Genomic DNA, 26,672 nt, shown 5'->3' with positions numbered 1-26,672 from the left:
TGTACAACAGGCTGAAAATACTGCAAAATTTTACAAATAGACACTTATGCTTTTCTCTGTAAAAGGGCCAAAACAGACATATCCCCATAAAGGGTGTATCCAACGACAATTTTCCCTATGAACTTATTTGAATCCTATTGCAATTAAAGATCATTTAAGAAATATTATCTTTCATAATATTCACACACTTCTCATGATATTTGAAGGACAATTCCTCTTCACTAATACTGGTAAGAAGAATTTACTTCTTTAATACCACCCAAGGGTTAAGAAAACAGTATTTCATTTCCCCTCTTTATTTATCTGGTGATGAGCGAGGAACAAAAAAATACTTAAAAATTCATACTTAGCAAAAATTGAGTTAGAAACCGTTTGATCACCTAATCCAATCAGTGAACTTGGAAATTATATCAGAAAGCAGGAGATACAGACTTGGAAACAGTACATCTGCATGGCTTTTTAACTAAGTTCTGAGGGAGTTTCCCACAGCCTCTGAAATTCCAGGTGATGCCAATGGCAAGAACTGCACAGTAATATACAACAATTTCCTTCACTGTCACAGTGTATTTCGAGGGACTGACATCGATCTATAAAGCCTTGCAGTAACCAGCTGGGGATAATGGATTGCTCCTCCTGCTTGACAGAGCAAAGATTATTTAAGTACTTACACTCATAGTGCTTGCATGTAAAACACTCTCAGAACTGAATGAACCTTCTTCAGGTGTTAAAAGGCTTGACTCAAATTTTTTCCAACAACTAACCTGTACTATCTCACTCCTGCATGCTTAGCATGAGATCCATTTGCCTTCTTTGATATCCAAATGTGAAATGACAATCAAGAATAAGAATAGAACCTTATAAATTCTGCCCATTTTTCTGGCTCTAAAGTGCAGGAGCAACAATAAGCTTGCATATATATTAAGTGGTTAAAGCATATGTCCACTATTATATTTTAGAAGTCCACAGAAGTAGAACAACTAATAATAATCTGTATCCTCTCTGCAAAACAGAACTTCATAAGAGCACTGGAAGAAACAGTTAACAGGGTTCTTTTGTTAAAAGAAAGAACCAAATCTCCTTTCCTCACGAGTTAAAAAAAAAAAAAAATTAAATATCTATCTACATTAAATACTACTAGGATAAAAAAATTTCATTGACATGATGGGGTACTTGGAAACATAAAACATAACACTCACATAAGTCAGCTGAATTGAGAGTCCTGACCTATTCCACAGATTCTTTAGAAGACCTTTCCTGTCTGCACAACAAAATCAAAACCAACTCTTAACATGACAACACATGACTCTCAGGCTGAATGCAGTATTGTCCAGATCCTGAAAATAATCTAAAGCACAGTTAGTTGCACAAGATGTACTCCCCACACCTTCCTTGAAAGAGGAAGCAAATACTAATTATGAGCCTGACCTTCCTTCCCTCACAAACCTCTTCTAGCGAAACAACCTGTTCAGTGTGTCTCACACAGCACAACCATGTCTTCATTTTTCCAGAGCACTGCAGTAGGCAGAGGAAGACAGGAAACTGAGGCAGGGAGGGGTGTACTTGCCACTATGGGAAGGGGATGAGTTATGCACTTGTGACTTTGACATAAAAAGTAAAATTTGCAATTCTCTGAGCCATTTATTGCAGGTTGTATATGCATCTGCAACAATATTAAGAGCCAGCTCAGGTCAAGCAGAATTTATTTGCTTAAATGCAGCATATGCAAAACAGCTATGCTGCTTCAGGGCATGATGATACAGTATAGTCTCTCCCAGTCAATACCTGAATTAATAAACCATGGTGGACTTGAGCTAGCTACATGTAAGGTCACTTGAAAGTCACAGTGACCCTGATTCTTGAGGATTTATTAGCCCAGTTAAACACAAGCTGTGGATATGCTAATAAACACTCCCAGAAATGGAGGGCCAAGAAAATGGGGCTGATACTCTCCAAAGGGTCAGTTCTGGACTGGTGCTAAGCTAGAGCTCACAAATCTTGACAGATACAAGCACAATGTACATGTTTTGCACACCCACATGCTTTCTAACATATCCCACTGTACCTGTGTTATTGCACTGTTTTCTTATTAACTACAGTACCTCAGTCTCCATTTACCATAGAGAAGTAAGATTTGTCTGCTTAAATCATCCTGCTGCATAAATCTTTATTCATGAACAACTAATTAGGGAAATAAAATGGCCTCAGAGCACAGACAAATTCATAGAGTTTATATATACCCTATGTTTTACACATACTACAGCCAGTTTAGAAAGCCTGTTTGTAATTTCTAGGTAAGTAGGATTTTAAAATAAACTGCATCATAACATTAAGCTAAAAAAAAAAAACCCAAAGCTCTCAACAGATTTTTTTAAACCTTTGAACCTTTAGCATTGAACATGAGCCTAAAGCTTTGAATTTTTCAGCATTCTTGAAATTTGCTTTATTAAATTAATCTTTCATCTTTTGTTTTGCAAATGCCACAGAAAATCATGAAACTGGAATCCATTTAAACCTTTTGCTACCACAAGCAGTATTATTCAAGTGATGCTCATGCTGACTTAAGAACAACTATAGACACAAAAGTGCCACATGTTGACAGCAATGAATATTGGAATCAAAGAACAGTGTAAGCAGACAACGATGTACATGTCATAACCCAGAGTTTTTGCAAAAATACATGTACCAAGAGTCTAAGAAGTTATATGCCAAATTAAACTTTGAAGAGTTACAATGCCCCATGGTTTTGGTATTGACTGAACTTTAAGTGACTTTAAGTAAGTATAAATGTAAATACTGCACAAATCTAACAACCATTTACCCTGCAGACTATTTTCTTTGTTTTGCTGTCTATTAACTGCAAAATTATCTTCAAGTTTCCAAAATACTGATAAAATTCACATGATAAAAATGATATAAACCCAGTTGTCTGCTAATAGCAATGAAATCTGATTCGTCTCTAGTTTTGAAAATTATTTTAATTTACAAATATTATTTACACATAATTAGTAAGCACAAAAAACTTGTAAGAAAATTTACTAAAGCTTCCATTTTCTAATTTTAAAAGTTCAAAAATTTTATTCCGCTTATTGTATACACATATCCCTCATTACTATAACACATTTTCAGTATAATCACCTAACACTGCAAATTACAAGACCTTCAGCAATAACTGATCTTTGAGTTGGACTCTGACCACTCTTTGAGTGGTTAAAATCTTTTGAAGAATGGACTTGGACATTAAAATAAAGTATTAGCATAGTTTCAAATAAAAGGGAAAAAAAAATCATTTTCTATAATCTTTCAAGATCTAAGGAGCCACAGAGTTGCAATAGGGTCCAACAGGGACCTGGCCAAACAGAAGGCTTAAGAAAGAAAATCCTAGGACAGAGCTTGCTTGTTTTTACAATCTCTTTCTTGAAGTCCTGATACATGAGACATGCCATCCTATTCAGAAACAGTTCAGACGGACCGAATAAACTCGATTGCTGTAACAGCCAAAGCAAACCACCTGACCTCAGAAAATTGCTGCAGGCTAGCCTTTGTGCAAGAGACTCCAGACCAAATGAAAAACGACAATTTACATCTCCATAATGGAGGAACAACATAAGTTACTGTACACAAACAAAACTGTTCCTTTGTCCTCCCCATACCACTTGAGAGAACTAACAGCTACCAAACCCACCATTTACACAAACAATAACACATATCACATTGCAAAAAAATTTAAGTGTTTCCCCACTGTAGTCCTTAAAACCTCTAGACTCTGGTGGAAATTGGGTCCTTCTTCAATAGGTTTAACTTTTCCTATATGCAAACATCTAAGTGAACACCAATTAACTTCCTACAGACAGACTCCATTCAACTATGAAAGGAACAAGATTCCTTCAGCTCTCACAGCCCCAGACAACTGCAGTGGAAAGTTCAATATATATGAATACTAAGCCAGAATCTAGTCCGCTTGACGAGGTAAGGAAATCTTACCCTACCCATAAGAAAGATTTTAATTAATAACAGGAAGGGCAAAACAAAACTATGCACAAGCACAACCCAGCATCTACAAAACATAAGTGTGGCAAATGTGGGGTGATGCACAACTCAGAAATTTCATACTGACTAATACAGGAGGACAGAATCTTATGAGACAGATGAAGCAAATCCTGAAATTGGCATTATCTCAGCAAAGCCAGTGCCCTCAAGTTTAGGAGTTCCTACTCCCTACAAGTAACCCCAGAACTAGACCAGTGATATTAATTTCTTTTTTGGGCAACTGGATCATGAATACAGCCAACAAACTGAGGAAACAGAGCATGTACAGGAACTGAAGGTCCAAGGCTTGTTACTAGGAATAGTAATCACAATTTCAGAAAAGCACAGGATAGCAGAATCCTCTTATCTGACATGACATTCTTCAGAGAAGCTACTTCTCTTGGGCAATCAGGTTGCAAGAGGCAAAGCTGATAGTGAAGAACAGTGCCGAGAGTAAGGGGAAATCAAGTTACTGCAATGTCACACAAGGGTACAGATTTGATTCAGGGTATGAACCCGCCTTCCTATCAGCAAACAAACTGTCACCACAGCATGACCAACTCTAAAGCTCTGTTCTACAACATAATATTTCTAAATACTAACCCAGAAGATAGCCAATTTTATAAAGAAACTATCTCTCCCCATCAGTTTTTATATGACTAAAGAAACGGATTTTTTTCAGTAGTTGGTAGTACATGGAAGGCCTAAAGAGAAAAAGGTTTCAAAATGTAAATTATTTTTATAAAAAACAGAATAAATATTAAAATATTTTTTTTCCTCCAAAGATCAGTACATATCTTGGTACATATATGTGCCCTCAGTCCTCAGACCAGCATTTTCAACTCAGATTACCATGCCTTGAAGCTGTGAACAGTTTTGAGTGTTGGTGAGTACAGTGCATAATTCCTCAAAAGTTGTTACAAACTATACTCTGTAGGGGGAAGTTACTAAATACAACAGAAAAAGGTAGAAGTTTCTCTTATGTTTTAACACACAAAGGAATAAGCAAGGAACAAAACAGTACCCTGCACTGAACTCCAGCTGTATTTGTCCTGTAATCAATTTACCCCAACATTACCTGACAGCAGCAAATGACTAAGTCTTCAAATAGGACAGTGAAAAAGCAAGACTGGCAAAGATCAAAAAGAGAAAAGAAGAGCAAATTCATAAAAATTAACAAAAAAGAGTGGTGGTGGGGGGTGTGTGTGGTATATATAACTGGCAAGGTGTTATGCCTAATACAGCTAGCTGCAGGGGTGCCCTCAGTGGGAAGCGACAAGGGGTTGCGGTCACAGCTGGCTCCGCAATGGACCCACCACAGCACACAACCAAGCCCCATAAGCCACATGTGTGGCACCTCTGAACCAGAGGACTTCATAGAGCCTCTGTGAAAACATATTTAAGAGAGGGCAGTAAACACCAAAAAACCCAAGAGAAAATAAAAGAAACAACAAAGCCAGAGAGGGAGGAGTAAGGAGCCAGAAGAAAAAAGGAGCAGGCTGGAGCAGGAGGAGAAAGCAGGGGCTGGAGCAGAGCAGCAGCCTGAGCAGGGCCGAGAGGTTCAGCTCCAGGAACCAGAATGTGCTGACCCCATCTCCCGCCTGCCACCCCTCTGAAGGGACTGAGTGCTACATGTGGCATGGAGAATGAGACCAGGAAGGGGGGAGGCAAGGGAAGTTTTGCCTAAGCTTGTGAGTGTTTCAGTACCAGAATCAGTAATTAAAAGGTTGTTAACTGACAATAAATTAAATTGATTGAAATTCCCCCCAAATTAGTAAACTCTTCTTTTGGCCATGTGATGGGGAAGGAGGGGATGATGGCACAAAAGCAGCATACCCCAACTGAACAAGCACCTTCAGTAAACCAGACTGTGCCCTTCAAAAGAGCTAATCATACAGACAGCTCCATACCCACAAACAAAACAGGAAATGACCAAAAATAGGAAATTGGGGGAAAAAAGCCTGGTAGTCCAGACAATTTCTAGAATGGAACACATATCTTCAAATCGTTAATTGATGCTTAGCTGCTGACCAGTCCTACCAGTTGGACAGGAACACAGATATGGAAGGACAGCAGCTTTGATAAGATTTGAGGCTTTTTCCTCTCACTCCGTTTTAATGTTACCTTGTGCACGCACTTTCTCCAGCTAGCTTGCTTGCTTGTTATTTAAGGCAGAAGGTAAAACCAAACAATGCCTATGAGCTATTTAGGAAGGAACTGAGGCAGCAACCACAGCTATTTACAAGATGTGCTCCTACCGTTCCTACTCCAACCCCACTTTGCATTCATGTGTTAAACAGAGTCACTGGTAGCCTTTAGAAGTGAACCTCTCTTCTGTTTTCTAAGCATCCCACACTGTTTTATTATCTCAGATTCTAGACTAACACACAACATACAGAAATATTTTGCTTCCCTTTAAAGAAGGCAATTCTTCTTTAACCCTAAAAGGTTTCTAAATAAGGTGCATTTAAAAAAGGAAGCAAGCCAATCTACAAGAAAGTAAAGGAGGCTTAGGGTGCAAGTTCTCTGTTCACTTTTTACCCCAACTTGAGTTAAAATAAATCAGTCCAAACGTAAAAAAGTACCAAAGCCAATGCAAATGAAGCTACAGGACTGCACAGTAAGTAACCTGGGTTGAAGAAACAGGGCTTTCCCTCCCCTTTCAGCAGCCAGGAGCTGATAAATCAGCTCAGCCAGTGTTATTGAGGGCAAAGGGGAGGAGATGCAAAGCAGCGAGACTCACTCACTCACACACTGCGCAGATGATAAGTGGCATCTAATAATCCTAGATGTCAGCATCCTACATTTCCAGGGCATACTAATTTCTTTACTGGTTTTCCCCTCAAACAGATAAGCTTTTGAGAGACAGAGACAGTAGATGCCCTATCACTCTGCAGCACAAGAAGAACAGAGGTTCTTGTAAAACTACAACATCAGAGATGAAAAGCTTTTCAAACACGTCAACCCCACTTGTCCAGCCCTGTGCTGGAAACACAGGCTCCAGTCTGGCACAGCTCTTCAAAGAGAACTACAAGGACAAAAGAGAATACTGTAATGATAACCTGTACAGACCTGAAAACACTGATGTATAACACATGTGTATTGTAATAAACATTTATGTGGTGGCAACTTGGATTCAAATACCTACTTGATTTGGCAAAGGAAAAAAATCTACCTTACTCAGGCAAAGAAGTATTTCATAAGCCATTTTCACTATTTATGATGCTATAAACTAAGGTGATATTTTCACTAGGACCTGCAGTTGTTAATTGTTGCTATATTACAGGCAATGTTAAAAGTGACAGATATTAAGAAATCTACAATAACTGGTTCTGTCACAGTAGACAAATCAATATATTTTTTAACCTAACTTTAGTTAGTTAGTCTTCTGGGAAACCAGAGGAAATCAAGAAGCTTGGGTTTTATATTGCTGACTCTACTAGTAACTTTCTGTGGAACCTGGAATACATCTTTAAACTAATTTCTCAGTTCTGTAAAGTATTAAAAATAAATCCTCATTTAAGTCCCTTAACAAATGCTAAGACATTCTGAAAGAATAAAACATTACTTTTTAGCACCAGTCTCATTTGCACTTGGGCTTTCACTTCTACAGCAACTTCAGAAAAGAATTTGACCACTGACTATTTTAGGCAAAATAAATACATAGAACAATCCCCTCCCCCAATCAAGAAACACACCATAAGTCTTATTTAGAGATGAAGTGATCTCAAAAAACAACCTCCAAGAAAAATCTCTGTCATGGATTTTAAGTAAACCAACTATAGATCACAGTATGTTTACTTACATTGCCAATTTTCTTACTGTCACTGTGTATATTTGTTGGTTGGATTCATATTAGGAAATCAAGTACATACAATACATTCAGCGTGAGTAGGCTATCCAGGTGTCCCTGATGAGTGTCTTCATTAAAATACATGACTTGTAGCTGGAAAATGCCATGCCAGTATGCCTGTTCCAGAGTGCTCAGACTGCAGTAATACACAGAGCTGTTTAAAACAGGTGTCTCCCCTAAACCCTTTGGCACTTAAAAACCCCAAAATTGTTAGGCTATAACCCTAAGAACACGCAAGTATCTTGCAGTGTTTGCTTAGATATAATATTATCATCTTTCAATGTTTTAGGCGGTTAAGTGATTGAAGTGTTTTAAAACCATACATCCTCTATTCCATTACTCTGCAGCAGGGGGGAATGCATTCTTTAAGTCAAATTCTTAAAGTTACTGGTTATACATATAATAGTTTTAAAATGTAGAATTAGTAGGAAATTCAATGCAGTATTAAAGATAAAATTGAATTCATAATACATACATTCATTCAAGGTTTTAAATGGATTTTTATCTTAAATTTAACTGTAAAGACAATCACTTATTGTTTGTACCTAACTTCTTTCATCTTATTAAAATAATAAACAGAAAGACAACTGATGTGATATTTGACACAGTAGAACTAGAATAGCAGATAAAATATAGAAAGTCTTTAAGAAAAGGAATTAAGTTCATAGGTCTCAGAACCTTGAGGTCTTTGATTACTTAAATCAAAATGCTTCTCTTCATTGAGAAGCTAAAAATCTCCAATATTCTACTCTTTTCTTTAAACTGTTTTACAAGATAGCTTCCAAACAAAAAATATTTCCATCTGCCTTCATATCAGGTTAACTTAATTGTTTCTCTTAATGTTTTTTTTTCTCTTTTCTCTAAAGATTTTTCTTTACTAAAAAGGGTCTAAGGAACCTGAAGGAGCACAAGACCTGATGAGATGCATCTGTGGGTCCCGAGGGAACCGGCAGATGAAGTGGTTAAGCCACTAACCATCATATTTGAGAAGTCGTGGCAGTCCCGTGAAGTTCCTGCTGACTGGAAAAGGGGAAACATAACCCCCATGTTTAAAAAGGGAAAAAGGAAGACGTGGGGAACTATAGGCCAGTCAGTCTCATCTCTAAGCCCAGCAAAATCATGGAGCAGATCCTCCTGGAAACTATGCTAGGGCACACGGGAAATAAGGTGATTGGTGACAGTCAATGTGGCTTCACTAAGGACAAATCATGCCTGACAAATCTAGTGGCCTTCTAGGACGGGATTACAGCACTGGTGAATAAGGGAAAAGCAATTGACATCATCTACCTGGACTTGTGCAAAGCATTTGATGCTGTCCCACATGACAACCTTGTCTCTAAATGGGAGAGACATGGGTTTGACAGATGGACCACTCAAAGGATAAGGAATTGGCTGGACGGTTGCACTCAAGAGAGTTGTGGTCAACAGCTTGGTGTCCAAGTGGAGAGTGGTGATGAGTGGTGTTCCTCAGGGGTCAGTATTGGGACCAGTGGCATTTAACATCTTTGTTGGCAACATGGACAGCGGGACTGAGTGCACCCTCAGGAAGTTTGATGATGACACCAAGCTGTGTGGTGCAATCAGCACACTGGAGGGAAGGGATATGCCATGCAGAGAGACATGGACAGGCTTGAGAGGTGGGCCCATGCAAACCTCATGAAATTCAACAAAGCCAAGTGCAAGGTCCTGCACATGTGTTGGGGAAATATCATCACAAATACAGTCTGGGTGATGAGTGGTTTGAGAGCAGCCCTGCGGAGGAGGACTTGGAAGTATTAGTGGATGGAAAACTGACCATGAGCCAGCAATGTGCGCTTGCAGCCCAGAAAGCCAACTGTATCCTGGGCTGCATTAAGAGAATCGTGACCAGTAGGTTGAGGGAGGGGATTCTCCCCCTCTACTCCACTCTTTTGAGACCACACCTGCAGTGCTGTGTCCAGCTACTGAGTCCCCAACATAAGACAGACATGGACTTGCTTGAGCAAGTCCAGAGGAGGCCACAAAGATGATCAGGGGGATGGAGCACCTCCCCTGTGAGGACAGGCTGAGAGAGTTGGGGTTGTTCAGCCTGGAGAAGAGAAGGCTCCTGGGAGACCTTAACTGTGGCCTTCCAGTACTTAAAGTGGACCTACAGGAAAGATGGGGAGGGACTCTTTATCAGGGAGTGTAGGGATAGCACGAGGAGTAACAGTTTTAGACTGACAGAGTGTAGATTTAGATTAGATATAAAAAAGAAATTCTTTACTGTGAGGGTGGTGAGGCACTGGAACAGGGTGCCCAGAGAAGCTGTGGATGTCTCCTCCCTGGCAGTGTTCAAGGCCAGGTTGGATGGGGCTTTGAGCAAGGTGGTCTAGTGGAAGGTGTCCCTGCCTATGGCAGGGGGGTTGGAACTAGATGATCTTTAAGGTCTTTTCCAACCCAAACCATTCTATGATTATATGACTACAAGATTTTATTTTGTTTTTCTATGGAAGCAACTCTTTTCCTGGAAAACACAACTGTTGTTTGGCAGTGTTTACAACTGGACTAAACTCATTGACTTGAACTCAACAAAGGCTGATACCTTTGCATCTGCACAAGTTAGTATGTGCTAATGTGACCTGAAGTATTTAATTCTCATGAGCAACTGACATACTGACAACTTCCTGAACCCCATACATTTTGAACTTTCTTCTCCTCAAAATATTTCCATTCTCCCACATAATGATGTGCTATGGAGATCTCTCAACTTCTATATTCTTCATGTATATTTGCTGATACAGATGTTAGAATGAAAGTTTCTATGAAGATCAGTGTTAGGTTTCTACAACTGCAGTATACTTTGTGATAGTTTGTCACTGGTCTTCAGCTTTACCATTTCTCCCCTACTTAATTTTTCAGTTTGAAGACCAGTAAGGCAGTAGGAGGATTATGCTAGGTGTTTTGATTTTAGTGAACTATTCTTACCATCACCAGTGCATATACAGAAAACTGACAAAGGTAAGAGCTTCTGTGTACAAAGATTAATATAACTTACAGCAATTGATATCAACCCTCAGGTAGCTATTTTGTTTTTTCTTAAGCAACTGATCTTAAAGCAGTCAAGACCAAAAAACATTTTGATTTGATTAAACATTCTTGTTTATCTCCTGTATTTTTACTGATTTATGAGCAAATACTTTTAGTTTTGAACTACAAAAGACAGTATCTGACCTAAAAGGTTTTTACTCTGTATGTATATGGATATTATTATGAATATACAGACATATATATATTACATAATGAAAAAATCCCCCCATTTTAAAAGCTAAGACTCTTTCTTCCATCCTATTATTTAGGGAGTACATCAAGGTTTGTGAACACATCTTTACTTTTGCAAATTTCCATTGTCTGTAGCTCAAAACTATGTTCATTTATAATCCATTAAAAAAATCAGTACATGCAGAAAAGCTGCAAGTGGAATGTTTGTAGCTGATTTGTGGGAAGATTACCTGAGATCATGATGCACCTATCTAACTTAACAGAAAACTTCAGAGTACAAAAGAATAGGAATCTGTGGATCACAAACCACGAAATCTCTCTTTTGGAAAAAGAAAGATTTTAGACAAGATTTTCACAGGATGTAAACTTTCTCAAGCAAAAAATCACACAACCTGAAAATGGAATTTTTGCCAATGTCTTAATGCTATGACAGGATATAGGTTTGTCATTCTAACATGAAAAGCAGTTCTACAAGTGATAATGCACAAGGATCATTATTTATCATATCACAGTGACATGTATTTTTAGATTCACAAAACAACAAAACCTAGCACTAAAGAGTCAAAAAAGGTTCTCTTTGGATCAATGAATTAACAGAAATTGCAGCTCAGCTGCAATTAATCTTGAGTTTTGTTGATTGCACAGACCAGAACAGAATTCATGCTCGCATCCAAACAGAAAATATTTGAAAATACAGCTGATGCTGATTATCTTCCCTATGTTTGTAACCAGCCTGAATTATGGCAAGCACAGTTAGAAATATATTTATGGACTATTGGCAAGAATCATGATTCATTAGACGAGTACAGACTGTGAACAAAGGCGGAAGTGTTTTGAAAAGCGTTTTCAATTTTCAGACAGAAGTTGGACATACCTTATGCATTTTTCAAAGAGATTAAAGAAAATAATGTTTAAGAATGAAGACTTGAGAGCGTTCTCAAAATGAATCTTTTTAAAAGCATATTTCCAGATATCTTTGCATAAATTTAATTTCGACTTTGCTCTACAAAGAGGGTGAAGAAACACAGCTTTGTCATTTGGCTTATTGTACTGGTAAAACCTCCAGGTATTCCTTACTACTTTAGGAACACCAAAGCAAGGAATATCCTTCCTTTCCCATCCAACCTAGATTTCTTTTTCAAACAAACTTGCTTTTCTCAAACTGTTCGCTTTCTTAAGCAAGAAGGCAGCTATGATTAAACTAGGGTTTCAGAAAAGAAAAATGTTGTTAGGTTATGTGATAAAACCTCATCTGCACACCCACAAAGCAGCACAGAGACAATGGCACGTGGGGCAGGGAGCAGCCCAAATAATACCCTGCTCAGCTACTCCCAGGCCCATCACAGGAGAGCCATCCACCCATCAAGGAGTTATGAAGCTGCCTTTGTAGAATCACAGAATGGTTGGGGTTGGAAGGAATCTGTGGAAGTCATCTGGTCCAACCCCCCTGACTCAAGCAAGGCCACCTCGAGCCAGCTGCCCAGGACTGTGTCCAGGTGGCTTTTGAATACCTCCAGTGGTGGAGACTACACAACCTCTCTGGCCAACCTGTGCCAGGACTTGGTCACCCTCACAGTAAAAAAAAGTGTTTCCTCATGTTCGGATGGAACCTGCTGTGTTCTGCTTTGTGCCCGCTGTCTCTGGTCCTGTCACTGGGCACCACCGAAAAGAGCCTGGCTCCATTTGCTTTGCAGCCTCCCTTCAGGTAGTTGACGATGAGATCCTTCCTGAACCTTCCCTTCTCCAGGCTCAGCAGTCCCAGTTCTCTCAGCTTTTCCTCATAGGAGAGACGCTCCAGTCCCTTCACCATCCTAGTGGCAGCCCTTTACTGGACTCTCTCCAGTATGTCCATGTCTCTCTTGGACTGGGGAGCCCAGAACTGGACCCTGAACTTCAGGTGTGGCCTCACCAGTGCTGAGCAGAGGAGAAGGATCACCTCCCTCCACCTGCTGGTAACACTCCTCCTAAGGCAGCCCAGGATACCATTAGCCCTTCTTTGCTGCAAGGGCACATTGCTGCCTCATGTTCAACTCTGTGTCCACCAAGACCCCCACAGGGCCTGTTCTGCAAAGCTGCTTTCCAGCTGGTCAGCCCCCTGCATGTACTGGTGCATGGGGTTGTTTCTTCCCACCTGCAGGACTTTGCACACTTCCCATTGTTGAATGCCATGAGGTTCCTGTCAGCTCATTTTTCCAGCCTGTTGAGGTCCCTGTGGATGGCACCATGACCCTCTGGTTTATCAGCCACTCCTCCCAGGTTGGTGTCATCTGTGACTTTGCTGAGGGTACGCTCTGTCCCATTGCCCAGACCATTGGTGAAGATGTTGAAGATAATTGGACCCAGTATTGATACCTGGGATACAATAGTAGTTACTGGCCTTCAACTAGACTTCAGGCCATTGATGAGCATCCTCTGGGCTCAGCTGTTCAGTCAGTTTTCAGACTACCTGTCTGCTCACCCATCCCATACTCTATCAGCTTCTCTTTGAGAATCTTATGGGAGAGAGTGTCAAAAGCCTTCCTGAAGTCTAGGTAGACAAAATCTCTTGCTGTCCATCTACCAGGCCAGTTGTTTCATCTTGGAAGTTTCTCAGGTTGGTCAACCATGACTTCCACCTTGGTGAAACCATGCTGACTACTCCTAATGACTTTCTTGTCCGTCATGTGCCTGGAAACAATTTTCAGAATTAGTTGCTCCATCGACTTCCCAGTGATGGAGATGAAGCTGACTGACCTGTAGTTCCCTGCATCTTCCTTCTTGCCATTCATGACATTTGCTCTCCCCCAATCCTTAGGCACCTCTCCCAATCACTGTGATCATTCAGAGATTATCCCGAGTGGCCTTGCAGTGATATCTCTCAGCTCCATCAGCACTTTTGGGCCCTGATGGAACAGACCCACATCTGCAAATACACTTAGACCCATGTGTAAATACACTTAGAGGCAATGAACACTTCAACAATACATTATCCTCTTAGATGCTTCAGGCCTGCTTCTGATTTACACAAAGCAGAGAGTTCTTAGACATCTCCTTTACTGAATACTTCGCATATTTAACTACCAAATGTAAGCATGTAAGTCATCATACTCTTAAGCTACCACATGTATGCAACTAAATATTTAGTAAAGGGATGGGCAAGATTGAAAGAGTATGAGATTTTAAAGCCTATTTTTGTATAATAGTGAAGTGTGGCTGTGATATTTTATTTTCCTTGTTTTTCTGGGGAGAGAAAAGATTAGTATAGAAGGCTTTCTAGAACTCTGCTCAACTTTCTCAGTACAGAGATATGGTTTGGAAAGCAGTATCAGGTTTAGAGTGACTGAGGATGCAACTGTAGCTGACTCAGATGGACATTTCAATGACAGGCAAAAAAACCCCACAAAACAAACCTACGATAATTACTTCCAAGACTTTTGTAAGGTATTCATTACACCACAGGATGTCCCAATTACCTGGCAGGCATCATTTTGCTAGTCCACTTGGAGTAAATAGTATCAACTGCAGCTCACCTTTCGGGTCCTGTGATTTATGCTGAACCACAAGCACTATCTGAAAATGTTTTTCCTAAATTTAAAAATTCTATTAAGAATTTAAAATATTTTCAAGTTTAGTTTTCAGTGAAACTTGCATTCTGAATGATTGTGAGCTCCCAGGTACAGATGGGGTTCAAACAACAGATTTAAAGGACCAACCAGTTTTTGTCCAGATTAAGCAGAAGCGATGCGTAAGTACAAGTCTGTACAGACGTTTTTCTCAATTAGTAAACACCTTTTATGATTTCAGATTACTAAGATGTGCATAAATTATGTATATTTCTTTGGAAAAAAGGTTTGATATTATGTATCTCTCAACAAGATTCACATATTTAACAATACTGGTTATTTCAGTAAAGATTTTAATCAAATGGTCACGAAGCCCTGCTTCATATGTGCAAAGAGGAATTAACTTTTAAGTGACAAACCATATTCACTGACTCTCACTCATTTAAATGACAGGAAGTTTAAAGAAACTTTTCATAACAAGATTCATTTGCATAGGTCTTATTTTCTTGTTCACATATGTGAACATATTTTCTTGTTCTACATATATGGAAGTGGGATATAAAGTGAGAGAAAAGATTATAGCAATGTTACTTCAAAAGCACTTATCAATCAATTATGATTACTTTATAAAAAAATCCAAGTCAAATGCTTACCAAGATATATAACAAAAATAGCAGTTAAATTATATATTATCTGCTGTATAAATTCTGTTTAGTGCTTATTACATAATTATTTCATTATTATATGTGTTCTAAGAATCTCAAGATACAGCAATTTCATAATTAATACTGTGTTATTCTTAAAATGAATAATTTATAAAATGACAGTCAAATACAGTTCATATGACTGCATTTTGAAACCTATAAAGGGTACTGTTTACATTTACAAAATTGGGAAATTTGTTGACTACTCTTGCTGCTCAGCTGCATGATACCCTCCTCAAAAGCAGTTTCACGACAATGTTATGTCAAGACCTACCTAACATGGCAATGCTCAGCTGGTCCATAGTGATTTCAGCCACTAAACAGTCAATTTTACAATGTTGCACTACAGTGAAACCAAGAACAGATGAACAAAGTTATCAGAGCAATGTGTAGCCAAGTAGTAAAGATTAAAAAACAAGGGGCGAAGAGGTGCACTCCTGCAAAGCCATTGTGTGTTCAGTACTATAGTAAGTCCAGTAAAAACAGGTGTATATATTAAAGGCAAGGGACTGAAGTCAGACAGCAAACAAAGATGTCCTTGTTTTAGAGACTGATTAGGAGGAATAAAGAACGAATTGCTTGCAATGCATAAAAATGTAATGATTTTCCTTCTATTTAAGCAATAGTTCATGAAAAAAATGGGTAAATATTCTTCTATGCTTTGAAGCGGGTATAATAAATTCACAAGCTATGCTTTCCCTTCTGAAGATGGAAAGTATTATGTCAACACTGCTGTGCATACGCTTGCATCAAATTTCAAGAAATTTTACGTTCTTGAAATAAAATAATACCATATAGTTGATCTTTATTACTCTTCGTTTATGATCTGGATGAAAGGCCATATTTCCTTATAGAACTTCATATTTTCTTCCCTGGACCAATCAAATTAATATGTGAGACTTCAAAAGAGGTCAAGAACAATGACAATTTGACCAGTGACATTTAGTACCCCACTCCTGAAAGCCTGTATCTGGGCACATGCTAGAAACAGCACCAAAAAAGGCCACTAGTATTTAACACTGTATTTTACACTTCAAAAAAATTTGTATTATGTGAAGTGTTGCCCAGGACTCAATTCTGTATTTCCGGCCATAAAAAACACATGCACCATTTCTGCAGTGAGCTGATTTCCAGTAGCAAGGAAAAAAGGAGTCCCGCAAAAGAAATCCTTGTGGTGTTTTCGTGCATTCCTGTGATTCATTGTACCTGTTACATGGTTAACATGCTGCAACACTTACAGAAATGTCTTCTGGGGAAAAAAGCTTGGTTCCATTTCTTATGCTATATTTCTGCACAGGCATATTTAATTCTAATGACACTTTGTTTATGAAAATTATAGCAGAACTATAAATGAGTTAGACATTTATTTAATTTATATGTACAAATTAGTAGAACTGCATTTATAACCAAACCAGCCTATGGCTTCTTCAGAAAAAGAAAAGAAGAAATCTCAAATCTTTCATTAAGTTAAAACAAGCAAACCCCTCAGAAAGGCTTAGGTAACATTTCCTGTACCAAAACAGGAACAGTTCTATCCATGTGTGAAAGAAGTAGAACTAAGCTAGGAACTATGCATTCCCCAGAAAGGTAGAATCTTGAAATGACAAACATCAAAAGTGGTTTTAAGCATCAGTCTTCAAGTCCTGTTGATAGGCACAAACTCTAGTACAGGCCCCTTTCATCATGACCTTGACACCCTTTTTAAAAAAATATTTTCTGAAAAGCATTCTTTTTAGAGTTGATTTTGCATTACCATAGCTACACAGTAAATTCAAGTGCTTCCTACCTTTTTAGCCCAACCTTTTTTATTGTTTGTACAGCATACTGTAGTGGTATTTAAAAGACCAGCAACATAAACTCCATGACAGGCAGCTACCAACATTTTAAACACCTTTGCTTCAAAATTCCACATTCGTGCATTTTCTTATTAACAGAGGTGTCAGTAATGCTATGTGATTTTTGCGGTCCATAAACAGATGCCTCAACCTCTTCGGTACCGAGACACACACTCGATGAATTTTCAAGAAAGCTCTTGTATAATAGTTATATCTCCAACACTACTATCACCAAATACTTGTATTAAGGTTTCCCATAGGGTTAAGATAATAATAAAAGAAAAAGCAAAGTCAAGCTGCTGCAGCTTTTCATTCTCTGAAATATTCTCTTATTTTCTGCCTTCAATGAAAGAAAACCTATAATGCCGCCTTCCTCATTTTCACCAAATCAAAGAAATGCTGGTGGGAAATAATCTCTGATGGTCATCCAATCCAACCCTGACTCAAAGTGAGGTTACTGCTAATATTAGATCAGGACAGTTGTGCCTTCATCTAGCAAAGTCTTGAAAACTTCCAGGGACAGAGGTCCTATAACCAATCTGAGCTACCTGTACCTGCTGCACTATCCTCCCAGTGGACAAGTTTTTCCTTATGTTCAACCTGAGCCTTGCAAGCAACAGCTTCTGGCCATTACTCTGTGTTGTAATAGCTGTCACTGTTAAAGACTGCTTGGCTCTGCCGTTTTTGTAGTTCTTCAAGTAGTTGTAGACTACTACTATATCACCCTCTTATGCCTCCTCTTCACAAGCCTAAGCAAACCCAGCTCCCTCAACCTCTCTTTGCCCAGCATGTGCTGTAGAGTCCTGACTATCTTGATAGTCCTTTGCTGAGACCTTTCCAGTTCTTTAGCATCCCTCAAATTGTGAAGTCCCAAACTGGACACAATAGCTGAGATGTGGGCCCAGTAATGCCACACAGAAGCAAGTACTTCCCTTGATCTGTGAAACATGGTACACCACAGAACTGACAGTTACTAGAAATTCCAGATAAGTTGGTATTTCCAAATCAAAGGCGATGAGTCACTCTTTCTTCAGATCCAGTCTGAATATGGTACAGTATCATAAAATTTGATGACATACAGATTTGTAATACTTGTTACTCAAAGACTTGAGCTCAACAGTGACACTGTATTTTTGCCTTAAACCCTGGAAAAAACATGGAGGTGCAGAATCTTACACACAGATACTTTCGCAAAAAATAACTTGTGATTCACCACAGCCTTCCAATACCAACAGGTTAATATACTCTGTCATTCATCTTTACTCAGAATTAAACAAAGCCTTTCGAATGAACTGCACTGACAAAGTGATTTAAAAACTGCAAGTCTAAACAAAAAGAACAAAAAAACAAAAAACAACAAGGGTAAAGTATTTAAGGAAATAAGCAGAACAAGAGTAAGGTCTCAACTGTAAGGAAATCACTCACAACCTGCAAATATGCCAGGGAAAAGATCTATGGGCCCTTTGTAGGAAAAAAACAAACTGATGCCAACTTTCACATTTTTTTTCCCCCCAATGAAATAATTTTGGAATTCTTCTTCTAAAATGGATGATCCATAGCAATGCCAGTTTTGATTCAAGTATCTTGCCCCTCTCAGTGCTAGAAGTAGTCCAAGAACTATATTCAAAACACTTCTTTCTTGGCCACAATTTTGCTCTTTGTCACAGCCAAAACATTTTGCAGAGACTGTCTTCACAGCTTGCTTCCAGTAGAACCAGTTGGGGTTCTACAGGAAAACTGAATCTTCCCTTATCAGCTCATCTATTCAGTTTCACAGTGGCCTGCATGCATATAGACCCGTACAGATGCGTATGTCAACCTAATAAATAAGGTCGAGCCTATTAGAAGGTTGTGGAAGTAATAGTAATCACTTTCTTTGTGAGCACATTTCTATCGAAATGAATTACAGATAAATGAATCTAATATACAATGAATTAAAACAACTTCAAAGAGACATGCACTGTAAGCACAGGGCACTGTCCTTTAAATTGCTTTAAAAAAAACCACTCAGCATGTTACAAGAGAGCAATCTGACATTAAGAAAAGGCAGACAAATAATGTATATTGGCTTTTACTGAGTAGTAAGGAACCAATCACCATTTTATTCCTGAGAAATAGTGTTTGCAATTATACATAGTCAGCTGTTCTAACACCAAATAAAAGCAAGATATGCAAGCCACACAGAGAAAACTAAAAGAAAAAGAAAATGAATGGGATGTGAAGAGAGCAACAGAAGAAAAGGACAGTAAAAGGCAACTATGGTGCGAGCTGTAACAAATTCAGAAACAAGGAACAAGCTTTTTACACTTCTCTATACCAAAAGTTCTGAGTATAGCAAATAAGAGCTGTATTTGAAAATAAGTTTGTTTACACTGCTATTTTTATTAGACTTCAATGAATAAACAAGCTTCTGAGAGAGCATCAAGTACCCTTCCACATGAATCCTCTAAATTGAACTGTACAAAAGTCTTTTATATCTGAAAATATTCAAGATTCACATTTTTATGTATATTTTTAATTTTTTGTATCTCTGCCATATAAAAGCATAGTGAACTATAGTAGAATCTGTCATCATGTAAAACAGCCAACATTAATCCAAGTAGATCACGCAGCCACTTGAACAGTGACAAGGTGTCAATATACTTCATTAATATGGTTGAATTACAACACTACAGAGATTGATGACACACAGTATGCAAGACCATGAATACTAATACTTAAATCCAATAGAATTTAGCATAAATTATATTTGTTAGCTGTCAAGCATTGTTACAGAGCATTAATTTTTTTTCCCTATTATCAAACCACTCCAGAGATGCACACAGACATGAAAATCACTTGAGATGTCCATGTCTATACACACTACATGTATTGAGCAGCGTTATGGAAAGAATGCTACACTAGACAAAAGTTTGCCTTGCAAGCTAGTGGTTTCTTTATCATATACCACAAATGTTCATAATAGTACCAATTGATAAACACAGACTAGCCTAGAGAAGTATCAATTTTTCAAGCCTGATTGCTTTTGCTAGCATAAGGCAGATACCATTATTGTAAGAAATCAGTATAATTTTTTAAATTGTTTAGACTAGCAAATAGTGCTTTTAAAACATATTCCATGCCCAATCACCTCACAAGTTAAAGAAATTGAAACATAGTATCAAAACCAGGTTTAAATTAAAACATTGTATCAAAACCAGTTTTAAATTGAAGGTTTAAAAATGAAACATTGTATCAAATCCAGTTTTAATTTAACTCTTTTAAGCACAGTACTGTTAAGCCTAAATCTTCTTGCTAAATAGTATTAAAACTATATTGCCCACAGATTACATGTAGACTGTTGCTACTAATACCACAGAATCACGTAGGTTGGAAGGAACCTCTGGAGGTCATATCTAGTCCAAACTCTTGCTCAAAGCAGGTCAAAGTAGATCAGGCAGCTCAGGGCCTGGTGCAGCCCAGTTCTGAGCACCTCCGAGGATGCTCTCCACAATCTCTCCGTGCAACCTGTAGCAGAGTTTTGCCACTCACAGGGCGATTTTTTTTTTCTTGTCTCTAATTGGAATTTTCCATGTTGGAACTTGTCTGCATGGCCTCTTGTCTTTTCACTGTGTGCCTGTATGAAGAGTTTGGCTCCATCTGCTCTATACCCTTCTATTAAGTAGTTGAAGACAGCACTTAAATCTCACCTTAGCTTCTCTTCTTAAGGCTAGACAAACCCAGTTCTCTTAGTCCATCTCTGTTGGACTCACACCAGTACATCATTGTTTTTCTTGTACTGGGGAACCCAAGACTGCACACAGTGCTCCAGATGTGGTCTCACAAGGGATAAAACAGAATAAACACTTCCTTTGACTTGCTGGCTGCACTTTTGCAACAGTCTACTATGCAGTTGGCTGCCTTTGTCACAAGAGTATACTGCTGACAAGTATAAAGATGAAGTTCTTACCCATAAACACACATCATCCCACATGGGTACTTACGCAAAAGCACTCAAAAACACAGACTTTTTAGATTTAGTCATAAGTGTGGAGGCATATTCGGCCCTTTATCTCTCAGCACTCTACATGTATATGAAATTAATAGAAGGAATTGTCATCAGCTCCCTTGCATGCAGAATGTCCTGTTCTCCCACTCCTGTGCCTCAAAGAAAGACTGGAGGTGGAAAGTTGTACAAAGTTAACCTTCAAGACCAAAATGGTCTTGCAGAGGGCAAAAGCCTGAGGTAAAGAATGTTCCAAAGGATTAATTTTACCATTCCATTCCATCTTACACTTTAACACAATTTACAAATACAGCTTCCTCCCAGGTAAGTTATCTTTATTGTATAGTATTTATTGTATGCAAGTACCACCACAGCTCCCCACCAATGTGTTTAAGGAATGTCATATCAGAAACAAGCCAAAAAACCAAAACCACACAGGAAAAACCAAATAAAGAGTACACAAGATAGAAAGATTTTGTGAAAAAAAGGCTCAGATTCTTATGGAGAGTTAAGGACTTATTCCACATTCACTTATACATCTTATGTGTCTTAATATTACAAATCTAATACATAACAATTCAAAACCTTAAAAAAAAACCCAAATCAAAAAAAAATCCCAACACAATCCACAACCAAAACCACAAAACAAAACCACATTAAACCCAGAAAGTGTTTATGACCTGTTAACTTAATGACCTGCTAGGTTGAATTATAACTATATCAATATAACACAAGTGGAATTGAAAAAACAAAATATCTTAGTATAGTCCCAAGCCTTTTCTTTAGACCCAGGCTGCAAATGCAAATCATCAACAACTAAGTTAAATCAAGTTAAATTTGAGCCATAAGACCTTGCTTCAAAATCTCTACAAAATATAAAACAGAAAAGATCTTACAAAGGAAGCAAATATAGAAAAGGTTGACAAATCAAAACACCTGTCTGTTTAGAATTTGCTTAATTGTTCATTCTTACCTTCTGTGCTTAATCCAGGACTTGAAGTGAATTTTGCTACATCGACAATCTTTACAGCGAACTGTTGCCCTGTTTCCCTGTTGATACATCGCCGCACAACACTGAATGGACCCCTGAAACACACACACACAGAAAACAGCAATAAATAACCCATTCTCTTTTATGTGTTGAGCTACAATGCTATTTCTAAACAAAGTTTAGATTCCAACATTCAAGCGTATGAAGCTCATACCTCATCCTTGCTGCCCATTAAATGTAAAATCAATAATTTTAACTACAGATGAGTGTAAAGAACACTAAGTTAGTTTTTTATTTTCCTATATTAAAGACATATTCTCTTATCCTGCCACTTTAGAAAGGCTACTCTTAGAAAGCTTGTGTAATATATTGACATTATTATTATTTTAAGTGGACTTTATTTTGATGCATAATCCAAATAGGGAAAAAAGAAAAAAATAGAGGCGAAAAATTGTTGCTTTCAGTCCTAAACTAGAGCTCAGAAATTACTATTTGAAAGGATATTCCTTCAAAACAATGATAAGAGTAACAGAATTGTTGAGTCATGCTGTTTGATTTTATTTCTTTGTTTGTTTTACACAAACTAGGTTCATTCTGAACTTATTTGACATCACTAAATACAAACAACCTACATTACAATTCAAAATTCCACAAAAGCTTATAATATTGTCTCATCTATGTCATTTAAAGAACCCCCACAAAAGTTACAGATAAAAAGATTTATTAAAATCAGTTCAGACAGATGTTAGCATTACACTCAACTAATAAAAAGCTAGCTGTTTTTCAAAACTGAAATTACATTTGCCAAAACATGAGTAAGAACAATGGCAACCTTTTAAAAACTATCACCACCAATATGCATTTTTGGAAACTTCTTTTAGTAATGATTTAAGTTCTTGATGCCTTGATTTAAAATATGGAATCTTCCATCCAGTGTTAACAACAAACAAAACAATCAGATAATTATGGTAGGTCAAGCTTTCAAACATGAAACACTGATAGATTACAAAAACAGAGTAGGAGTGTTTCAAGACTGCAGTAGTTGTGGCAAATCAATCCTTTTTTACTGCTACTTATTTAATGACTGACATGATAGTTCTAAAGAAATCCATTCTAAAGCCTTCTCAAAAAGATGTAAGGGAAAATTTGAGGATGGAAAGAGTCTTTGTTCAGAAGTTCATCTACTGAGAACATTCACCTGCCGAGTGAAATAAATGCTTAAATATAGCTTAGAAGACAAATTCTTGCATTCAAACAGTGAACTGGAAGTTAGTTTACAGGTTTCTGAGCAATCAGATTGCAAAGCAACACAATTCTCAAAATAAAAGGTTCCCTGAAAATGGAGAAATGTTCCTCTGAGGGCACTTACAAGCCTTTATAACTGGCTTTTGGTATTCCTTTACATATCAGATTATTCAAAGTATGTAACTGATCACACTACCAAACCTGTACTCCCATAGCTAAAATCCAATTTTCATACTCTTTAAACAACTTGCAAAGATTTCTTGAAATAGGGTCATTTCTGACCCAGAACATGAATACCAAAACCAGTCAACAAATCATAATCTAAACATTCACAAACATAGAAAATATTTATTAGCACAACTATATACATAAATTGTGCTGATGTGTTCAAACAGAACTAGCTATACAAGAAAACACGTGGAATTTTTCTTCTTTCCTTGCTCCTAACATGTAATGAAATCCCCCATACTGATGTCTATTTTCTCCTCTGAATTCACACCCCACTATTATTCAGTATCTGGTCTTCCACCAACAGTTAACCACAGACATTTTTAAAAAGATGTTCAGTTAAGTCTAATACATGGAAATCCACTTATATCTGTAAATGCAAAAGTCTCAACGGACTTCATTTGGCAGTGGAAGGACTACAGCTATTGACTTGGGATCCTCCCCCCACATTTCAAAAAGTAATCTTCTATTAAAAAGACCCATTTTATATAGATCAGTATCACCTTCTTATCCCAAGTCTCTGCTTACTCTTTTAGCATCTGTCAAAGTAAAATTGCTTTAAAATAATATTAACACATTTAAATTATGAAAATTTAAAAACATTTCAAAACATAAACTTTGGAATAAAATTGGCAATACTCATTCATAATTTCATAAATTACTATAAACTAAATGTATTTCATTTAAATGATCCTTTTTCTTTTCATTCTCAGGTTTTTTTCCCCACACAAAGCTTTTCTGAAGACATTAAATAATGCTTTTAACATAATCTGATACAGAATGGTAGATCACTAGAGTGTAGAGATGCCTGACAAAACCATATCCTTGTTTCCTATCTATGTAAAAACTATCCATAGTAGACCCTTGACTTCTGTTTACATAAATTCACTGAATATAAATATTTCTTGCTGTTGACCAACCTACTTCTAGATTTCATGGTTCCCTCAAGTCTGGGCTAGACAGCTTGCCCAACCACCTGAATATGTGTACGTACTTTGAGCAGACAAGAAGAGATGGTTGGAGGAGTCATAAATGAAAAACTGTAGCTCCAAGAGGGATCAGACTTGTGGTCGCCCCTACCTTTCGCTCTTGTAACCTTGACTTCTTTTTCTTTCCATTATGTATTAATTTAGAATCCTAACCTGAGCAATTTGCTTCCTGCATATTAAGTCTGGGACAAAAAAATTAAGCACTTTATTCAGTTCTGTAACAGAGAGGGTACAGGAGACATCCATACAGTCTCAGCCTTGATGGCCATACTGAAACTTAGCTATGATTTTAACAGAGCCTTCTCTGCTTAGAACAAGGAATGCCACAGACTCCTAGGTAAACCAAAGGTGCTGTAAAGCACAGAAGACAAGAATTCAATGATGCCCACAATGAACTCATTCTATTTAAAAAATACACTAATTTAGACTTTCATATAGAAATAAAGAAGAAAAATATTTTTAAACATAACCTGAAGATTCAGCTATTTACAAGCCTCAGATTTCCAGAACGGGTTGTTAGGCGTTGGAATGGGCTGCCCAGGGCAGTGGTGGAGTCCTCATCCCTGGAGGTGTTTAAGAGTCGCATTGACATAGCGCTGAGGGATATGGTGTAGTCGGGAACTGTCAGTGTTAGGTTAATGGTTGGACTGGATGATCGTCAAGGTGTTTTCCAACCTAGATGACTCCGTGATTCTGTGATTTTCAAAACTAGATCTCTCATATTCAAGCCACAAACAGCCTTAAAATAGTGTATGTTATGACAATACATTAGATGAATACATTCCATTACAATAGCAGCACAATAAATGTTTGAATTTTCCAATTTTAGGAAATTTTAAAACACTCATGAGAGGTGTCCTCATCAATTAAGCAGACACCATCACTTCCATGTGCCAAGTAACAGAAACTTTTAAATAACTTCTGGTTGCAGCTAGCTTTTTGACTTTTTCCTCATACCTGTGATGACATGCAGCAATTTTGCAAATAATATTATAACAGTCCATGGTGATACTGTCTAATCTGAGTCAAAAACCAAAAATCCGTGCTTCCTTACACAGTAGTTTCAATCCTTCTTTGGAAGTAACATAAGTCTTTCAGGCCACCCTCAGTCTCAGCACTAAAAATCACACTCTTAGTCGGGAAAAGAACTATATTTCATCTCTCAAATGAGACAAGGAGCTACTCAACAGTTGTGTCTGCCACTGGGGAAACATATATCACATTCTCACTAAATGACAATTTCTATAGCTCATTTTACCAACTGCAGCTCAAATTACACAGATCTAAAATACAGAGGTGATGTAGATAAGTCAAGGGACAACTGTAATGCTAGATACAGATCATCAAAACTGTTACAGATAGATCAGGCTACTTATTTGTTTAGTAAAACAGAGGAACTGAGTTAATTTGTGTAATAAAACTTCACCTTGTAACAGCCATACAAATGAAAATTATAATGTAATATTTTAGATTTCATTTCTCTCTGTGCTACCCTCAGACATATCTGCTCAGATATGCAAATCTTTGGTTTCAGACACATCCTCCAACCTCCCCGCAAGCTTTCAAAATCTTTCACTGCAGTTAGCATGCACACAAGAGACTACAGTAGTTCAAAGTATGAGAATTATTAAAATACGCAAGTAGTAAGGACAGATGATTTTTTCACTGATAATTTGTCAACATTGGCAGCAGCACATTCCAACACCTGCAATGCTTTGAGTTCCACCTGCAATGTATACCAAAAAAGCAAAATGTATTTCCTTAAACTGAAGCTGGGATGCATGCTGATTTTTGCTGTCTACTGCAGATGGAAATTCAAGTATTTCAATACATTATTAAGGAGGTTATGGATTACACATAGGCCATGAAAAAGTGGATAGGAATGCTGAAAAGATGCCTCATAACCAGTTCTTTTCATGATTCCAAAATTTCAAGGAAGCAGGGCAGGTCCTCATGTAACCTTAACCCTACTGAACTATTTTCTGGTGATCAGCTTTACTGTCTAGCACAGAACAGTTAATTTTAAATCAGCCA

General features: G+C 37.7%; 1 protein-coding gene across 16 annotated transcripts in view; it reads right to left on the bottom strand.

Annotated features, from left to right (window-relative positions):
- CASK (calcium/calmodulin dependent serine protein kinase) overlaps positions 1 to 26,672 on the bottom strand; it is a 225,904-nt gene that overhangs the window by 148,126 nt on the left and 51,106 nt on the right. For all 16 annotated transcript variants that reach the window (XM_074858493.1, XM_074858495.1, XM_074858498.1 and 13 more), the window contains exon 2: positions 22,159 to 22,271. In XM_074858493.1, the coding sequence (XP_074714594.1) occupies positions 22,159 to 22,271 (113 nt within the window). The remainder of the gene's footprint in view (positions 1 to 22,158; positions 22,272 to 26,672) is intronic.

This window comes from Strix uralensis, chromosome 2 (genome assembly GCF_047716275.1).
Source record: "Strix uralensis isolate ZFMK-TIS-50842 chromosome 2, bStrUra1, whole genome shotgun sequence".
Taxonomy (NCBI): domain Eukaryota; kingdom Metazoa; phylum Chordata; class Aves; order Strigiformes; family Strigidae; genus Strix; species Strix uralensis.
This window is presented reverse-complemented; position numbering and strand designations above follow the sequence as displayed.